The 8,071-nt window shown below is 39.7% G+C and overlaps 1 protein-coding gene across 1 annotated transcript in view; it reads right to left on the bottom strand.

Annotated features, from left to right (window-relative positions):
* LOC115216190 (proto-oncogene tyrosine-protein kinase receptor Ret-like) overlaps positions 1-7,395 on the bottom strand; it is a 25,296-nt gene extending 17,901 nt beyond the window's left edge. Inside the window, exons 1-2 of the mRNA XM_029785388.2 lie at positions 7,358-7,395; positions 1,981-1,998 (exon numbers count right to left, since the gene is read on the bottom strand). Of these exons, the coding sequence (XP_029641248.2) occupies positions 1,981-1,998; positions 7,358-7,387 (48 nt within the window). The 5' untranslated portion in view covers positions 7,388-7,395. The remainder of the gene's footprint in view (positions 1-1,980; positions 1,999-7,357) is intronic.
* Positions 7,396-8,071: the final 676 nt, after the last annotated feature.

The raw sequence follows: 8,071 nt of genomic DNA, 5'->3' as shown, positions 1-8,071 counted from the left end.
AGAGCCTCTTATACCGTCATCCCTCACCACGAAAGACTGCGGGCACTTCAACACTTTCTCGACTCCGCCCCAACCCCGAACCCGACACGCCACACTCATTCGTCTGGCCGAACTTGTCCTTTCTCTAACTGCTTCTCGTTCGCGGGCGAGTTCTACCATCAGGTCTCGGGAGTGGCCATGGGAACGCGAATGGGCCCCAACTATGCGAATCTGTTCGTTGGCTATGTTGAGGCCCAAATATTCTCTAGTTTCATGGTCCCACTCCCGAACTATACGGTCGTTACATTGACGACATTATCGGTGCCACCTCACTCTCCCGTGACATCTAGATTCCTTCCTCTCTTTCGTTCAATCCTTCCATCCTGCCCATCTACTTCACCTACATATCTCTACACCCTGTCTCCTTCCTCGACATTCGGTCAGTAATCATCACTCACTCCTTACCACCTCCACCATTTACTCACAACACAGCAGACTTCACACTCCTTTTACTCAACACTTACTCTCTCTCTCCCACCCCAAACACACCAAGCTTTCCATCCCCTATTCCAATTCCTCCGTCTACGTAGGCTCTGTAGTGACGGCCATGACTTTGAGACTCAGTCTCAACTCATGGCTCGCCACTTCATCCTACGTGGATACCCCCTCACCACTATCCACACCGCCCTTGCCAGAGCACGTTCGTAGACCGTGATCTGCTCTCTCCCCTCGAAACCCGCCTGCAGTCTCGCGCTCCTTTTCCCCTCACTTACCACCCACCACCCTACCTCTTCGAGCTTTCCGGCATCTCCAGTCCGCCCGTCCTTCACACCTCTTCCCTAACCGACCCCTCCCCTCCTTCAAACGAGCCCATAACCTACGAGACCTCTTGGTTCACAGCTTCTTCCCTGACCCTACCTCCCAACCTGGCTCGTTCCCCTGCTCCCACCCACGTTGCCGTACTTGCCCTTACCTCTCTAACACCACCCTCCTCACCGGCACCCATCATCGACACTATCGCATCATCGACTCCTTCACCTGCACCTCCAGCAAAATCATCTATTGCATCTCCTGCTCTCTCTGCCATTCCCTGTACATCGGACAAACGGGACGCCGCTTGGCTGACCGGTTCGCGGAATACCTCCGAGACATCCGCCTTGCCAATGACACACCGGTCTCACGCCATTTCCGCTCCACCGGTCACTCCTTGGAACACCTGTCTGTGTCGGATTGTTCTTGCACAGAGGCCATCCGGATTCCCGCTTGCACCGTGAACAGGGATTAATCATCTCTCTTCGCTTTTTTACGCCATTTTGTCTCAACTCTCCCCGCCTTTTCATCTAACCTCCCCCCGACTCCTACTTCTCTTCAGTCCTTCATCTTTTCACCCCTACTCTCTGTCCCTCCTCTTCCCTTCTTTCCCATCTTCCCTCTTCTTCTTTCTTCTTTCTTCTTCCCTCTTCCCCTTCTCTCTTTCTCTCTGCTCCCTCACTCCCCTTCTCTCCCCCTCCCTCTCTTCCTCTCCTTCCTTCTCCTCTCCTCCCCTCCTCCCCTCTCCCCCTCATCTCCTTTCTCCCCTCTCCCCCTCATCTCCATTCTCCCCTCCCCTCTCTCCCCTCCTCTCTCTTCTCTCCCCTCTCATTCTCCCCACAACCCCCACTCTACCCCAACCACCAGCCGAACCCACACCCCACATGGGCTTTCCCCACTCTCGCCCCCCACCTCCCCACAACATCACACCACACTACACTACACCATACATCACACATCACATCACAACACACCACCCACAGCACACCGCCCACATTACACATCACATCACAACACACCACCCACACAACCATCCCCATATCTCCACACCCACACATACACACGTCCAGACCACCAGCCCTCTTTCACACGCACATACATACTCTCTTATACACACACGCACCTTCATGTTGGGGCGAAGTCACTTGACCCTGTTATCTCCCCTACTATCCCTCTAGCGTCTAACGTCTGACCTCTGACGTCTGACGTCTGACCTCTGACTTCTGCCTGAAATCAGAACGCCATGATGGACCGTTAGCTCCTACACGCATTTTTTTCTCTCCTTGTTTCTCTCCTTGTTTCTTTTCTGTGTATCTTTCTGTCGAAGAGCGTAGGCTCGAAACGTTAAAGACTTGTTTTATTTTATTCCTGAGCGACCTCAATAATACATTGTTTGTTTGTACTCCACTTGCCTTCGTCTTTTGTTTATGTTTTCGTAAACCTTCCCGTTATATATATATATATATATATATATATATATATATATATATATATATATTATAATTGATAATTTATTATATGTAAACCCTGACACTTTGCGACTGTCTTTGTTGTTTCCCCTTTTTTCACCCCCCTGACGAAAAACATCCTATTTATTATTATTATTATTATTATATTATTATTATTATTATTATTATTATTCAGTAGTTTTATTTTATAGCGTGCTTTCACTTCACTACCGAGCGCAGCTCTGTGTGCCTTGGGTATGTGCTGTGATTGTGTGATGCTGATGGTTATTGTATGGAAAGTGTTTGCTAGGACTAGGATGTGTGCAGTGGCCTAGTAGTGCAATTTTCTGTATGTTATAGTGTGTTTGTAAGTCCTGGTGTTTTTGTTATGTATTGTCTGAATTTTTTTTTATCATGCCTAAGCACACCTACTATGATAGGAATTGTTTCTGTTTTCAGATTCCAAAGTCTAGTTACCTCTATTTCAGGTCTTTGTATTTTGAGAGTTTCTCCATTTCTTTAGAGACACGTTTGTCATCAGCCGGTATTGATAAATCAATTAGAAAGCATTTTTTTCTTCATGATCTCTGACAACTATATCTGGTCTGTTGGCATTAATTCTCTATCTGTGTGTATCGGCATATCCCAGAGTATGGTTGCTTTCTCGTTTTCTGTGACCTTTTCTGGTGTGTGCTATACCATCTTTTTTCTGTTGTTATTCCATAATGTTGGCATAGCTTCCAATGTATGTAGGTTCCAACTCTGTCATGTCTGTGAATATATTCCTTCTTAGCCAGGACTGGGCAGCTAGAGATAATATGATTTATTGTTTCTTGTCCATCTCCACATATTCTGCAGTTACTTGTAATATTTCTTTTCATTACATGTTTTTGGCAATTTCTGGTGGGGAGGCTTTGGTCTTGTGCTGCAATTAAAAATCCTCTGTTTCTGCTTTGAGTCCTGAGCTTCTCAACCATTGCTGGGATTTTTCTTTGTCTATTTCTTTTGCGTTAGTTTAGTCCAGTATTACATGAAGGGGCTTTTTCTTGCCATCGTTTTTTTAGGATTGGTTGTTTGCTGTTCTATTTTTAGTTTGGATTTCACTTGTTTTATAGCTTTTGTTGTTTCTTCATCTTCTTCTTCTTCCTGTTTTTATTAGGTGGTATGATTTCTTGTTTGTATTGTCAGCTTCCTTAAATACTGAGAACATTTTTTTGTTTTGCTCGTGTTTTGCCGCTATCTGGATCAGTTTTCTTCCTTCTGAGTAGATATTTTTGCAGTCCTATGGTGGTTATTTTATAGTAGCTTTCAGCTGTTTATAAGCCTCTACCACTTCTATACATTGTATATATAGTCTTCTATGTCAGATTTTGGGTGAGCATCCTAGATCCTGTTTATTATTTTTCTTGTTTTCCTATCTATTTTGGTCAGTTCATTTCGTGTCCAGTTAAGGATATTATAGCTGTAACTTATAACTGGGACAGCTAAAGTGTTGATACCTATATCTTGTTTTTAGCATTGAGCTCTGGTTTAGTATTGATCTAACTCGTCTATAATATTCTTTTTTATTTTCTCTTTCATTGTTGTGTGTGTTGGTCTTATCTAGTTCATGGATTCCTAAGTATTTGTAAGTTTGGCTTTAGTCTAATTCTTTTATTTCATTGGTTTTATCTAGTGTGATGTTGTTACTCTTAACTAGTTTTCCTCTTTTCATGGTTACTTTGGCGCATTTTTCTAATCCAAATTTCATATCTATTTCTTTGGTAAATCCATGAACTGTCTTTAATAGTGTTTCCAGCTGTTTGTCATTTGCAGCGTATAGTTTTAGGTCATCCATATATAAAAGGTGGCTGATCGTTTGGCCGTAACATTTATATCCGCATCCAGTTCTATTTAGCATATCAGATAGAGGTGACGGTGCCAAGCAGAAAAGGAGTGGAGAGAGAGCGTGTCTCCCTGGAATATTCCTCTTCTAATGGGGATGTCTTTGGTTTTCATGAGTCCCTCTTTGTTTGGAGTGTAGGACTGTTTGCCATTATTCATAGAGTGCTCTATGAATTTTATGATTGTTGGTGCTACTTTGTTAATGGCTAGTGTTTCGAGGATCCATTGTGGGGGATGCTATCAAATGCCTTTTTGTAGTCAATCCAGGCCATACTGAGGCCTTTCTTCTTTCTGTGGCTGTCTTCAGTTATGGCTTTATTAATCATTAGTTGATCTTTACAGCCATATGAGCCTTTGCGGCATCCTTTCTGCTCTTCTGGGAACAGTTTGTTTTCGTCCAGGTGCTTGTTCAGCCTTTGTGATATTATTATTATTATATTATTATTATTATTATTATTATTATTATTATTATTATATATTTCGGCACCTAGCATGCCTTCCGCAGGTTCAAAAAATAAACTTGTCAATCTACTTCATTTTTGCTAATATTTTATAGGATTGAGGTAACTCATCCAGTAGGTATATAAAAGCAAAAAAAAAAAAAAAGATTTACCTCAAACCTTCCTATAAAATATAACCAAAAATGAAGTAGATTGACAAGTTTATTTTTTGAACCTGCGGAAGGCACGCTAGGTGCCGAAATATATAATAAATAAATAATAATAATAATAATAATAATAATAATAATAATAATAATAATAATAATAGGGATGTTTTTCGTCAGAGGGGTGAAAAAAGGGGGAAACAACAAAGACAGTCGCAAAGTGTCAGGGTTTACATATAATAAAATTATACAATTATATATAATATATACCTACTTTTTTTGCTTTTATATACCTACTGGATGAGTTACCTCAATCCTATAAAATATTAGCAAAAATGAAGTAGATTGACAAGTTTACTTTTTGAACCTGTGGAAGGTACGATAGATGCCGAAATATCATTCACTTGATAACGATGGCACTCTTTTTTTTTTTTTTTGCTTCTGTATACCTACCGGAGGAGTTACCTCAATCCTATAAAATATGATTATTATTATTATTATTATTATTATTATTATTATTATTATTATTATTATTATTATTATTATTATCATTATTATTATTATTGAGTGAGAGAGCAGTGCATGCCATCAAAGTGACACTGGGATAAAATATACGAAGCCCAGTATACCCATCATGACTACCCTACTGATAAGGGTACACCAGGCACATGCATCACAACCATATGTGCGCGACATGATGATCTCATATCAAGATAAACAGCACATGACCTTGCAGGTGGGGCCCAGTTAGAATTTTCTTCTGGTTGAGTAGCCCAATCCGCTCAAACGGTCCCTGAATAAGGGTTGTTTAAGGATGTTGAATGAAACACCCATGTTTCCAGAGGTGAATTATTCAAACCCCAAAGAATCCCTCTCAACATATGGCTATGATGCTCCCCTACTACTTCTGCTCGTGATCAGAGATGCACATATCGTCAGCCACTAAGGGACATGGTCAACTGGTTAAGGTCAAACAACTGACAAGCAAATCTGTGGTATTGAGCAGAATATTTGCTGTAGCCCATCTTTTATACCAAGACGAAACAATGTACATGATGACACTTCCAATCAGTTAAGATTGCCTGGTATTGATCAGGGCATGGTGCTGATCAGGGCATTTATTGTTTATTATTATTATTATTATTATTATTATTATATTATTATTTTATTATTATTATTATTATTATTTTATTATTATTATTATTATTTTATTATTATTATTATTCTTATTATTTTATCTATGTTTGCTTTTTCTTTATATTTGTACAAGTTGGCTTCAAGTCTCACCCAGAGCCCTCAAGAGACACAGGTTGGAAGTTCATGTTGTTGTTATGCCTAGTGTGCCATATATTTGGGGGTGGTGGAGTTTTTGTTTGGTGTTGTACTAATGAATGTCTAAAAAAAGAAAGTTTTTTTTTTTTTTTAAACCGAAAATTATGTTTGTTTTAAACCTTGAGATTACATAGAAGTATTTTTGCGTAGGATATGAGCAGTTCCCATGAGCACTATCTTTTGAATTTCTGCCATTTTTTGGTTTCCTGTATCTGAGTTAGGTAGCTATCAGCCCCTTTTGCTATCATTCCCAGGGCACCTATGACAAACAGGTTTGTTTTAGTCTTCAGCTTCCACATTTTGCTGATTTCTATTTTCAAGATCTTTATATTTGCTCAGTTTTTGGTAGGTCTTGACAGATACGTTTATATCGATTGGGACAGTCATATCAATGAGGAGGCATGTTCTTTGTTTGAAGTCTTTCAATATGATGTCTGGCCTATTTGCATCTATCTTTCTGTCAGTTTGAATGGTGAAGTTCCAGAGGAGTGAGATGGGGTCATTTTCAAGCACTGGGAGTGGTTTGTGTTCCCACCAGTTTTTTTCATGGGGCAAATCCAGGTTTTTGCAGATTACCCAGTGAATATATTGTGCAGCTCTATCGTGTCTGTTGAGATACTCTGTAGGCGCTAGAGACTGCACTTGGAGACCACATGGTCAATGGTTTCATTTTGTTGCTGGCATACACGACACGTTGGACTGCTTCTGATCTTTAATATGTTGGCCTGGTAGTTTCTTGTTGGTAGGCATTGATATTGAGCTGCTATGATAATCCCTCTGTTTCAGATTTTAAGCCAGAGGCCATTAGCCATTGATGGTCAGGGCTTTGTCACATCTTTGTCAGGGCTTTGTCAACATTATTATTATTATTATTATATTATTATTTTATTATTATTATTATTATTATTATTATTATTACTATTATTATTATTATTCTATGTTTGACTTTTGCTTTATATTTGTACAAGTTGGCTTCAAGTCTCACCCAGAGACCTCAAGAGACAACAGGTTGGAAGTTCATGTTGTTGTTATGCCTAGTGTGCCATATATTTGGGGGGGGGGGTGGAGTTTTTGGTGTTGTACTAATGAATGTCTAAAAAAAGAAAGTTTTTTTTTTTTTTAAACCGAAAATTATGTTTGTTTTAAACCTTGAGATTACATAGAAAGTATTTTGCGTAGGATATGAGCAGTTCCCATGAGCACTATCTTTTGAATTTCTGCCATTTTTGGGTTTCCTGGTATCTGAGTTAGGTAGCTATAGCCCCTTTTTTGCTATCATTCCCAGGGCACCTATGACAACAGGTATTGTTTTAGTCTTCAGCTTCCACATTTTGCTGATTTCTATTTCAAGATCTTTATATTTGCTCAGTTTTTGGTAGGTCTTGACAGATACGTTTATATCGATTGGGACAGTCATATCAATGAGGAGGCATGTTCTTTGTTTGAAGTCTTTCAATATGATGTCTGGCCTATTTGCATCTATCTTTCTGTCAGTTTGAATGGTGAAGTTCCAGAGGAGTGAGATGTGGTCATTTTCAAGCACTGGGAGTGGTTTGTGTTCCCCCGTTTTTTTCATGGGGCAAATCCAGGTTTTTGCAGATACCCAGTGAATATATTGTGCAGCTCTATCGTGTCTGTTGAGATACTCTGTAGGCGCTAGAAGACTGCACTTGGAGACCACATGGTCAATGGTTTCATTTTGTTGCTGGCATACACGACACGTTGGACTGCTTCTGATCTTTAATATGTTGGCCTGGTAGTTTCTTGTTGGTAGGCATTGATATTGAGCTGCTATGATAAATCCCTCTGTTTCAGATTTTAAGCCAGAGGCCATTAGCCATTGATGGGTCAGGGCTTTGTCAACATCTTTGTCAGGGCTTTGTCAACATTATTATTATTATTATTATTATTATTATTATTATTATATATTATTATTATTATATTATACTATTATTAATTATTATTCTATGTTTGACTTTTGCTTATATTTGTACAAGTTGGCTCCAAGTCTCAC

The sequence above is a fragment of the Octopus sinensis genome, linkage group LG10 (genome assembly GCF_006345805.1).
Source record: "Octopus sinensis linkage group LG10, ASM634580v1, whole genome shotgun sequence".
Taxonomy (NCBI): Eukaryota; Metazoa; Mollusca; class Cephalopoda; order Octopoda; family Octopodidae; genus Octopus; species Octopus sinensis.
The sequence above is the reverse complement of the archived record's forward strand: the minus strand, read 5'-3'. Positions and strand labels throughout refer to the sequence as shown.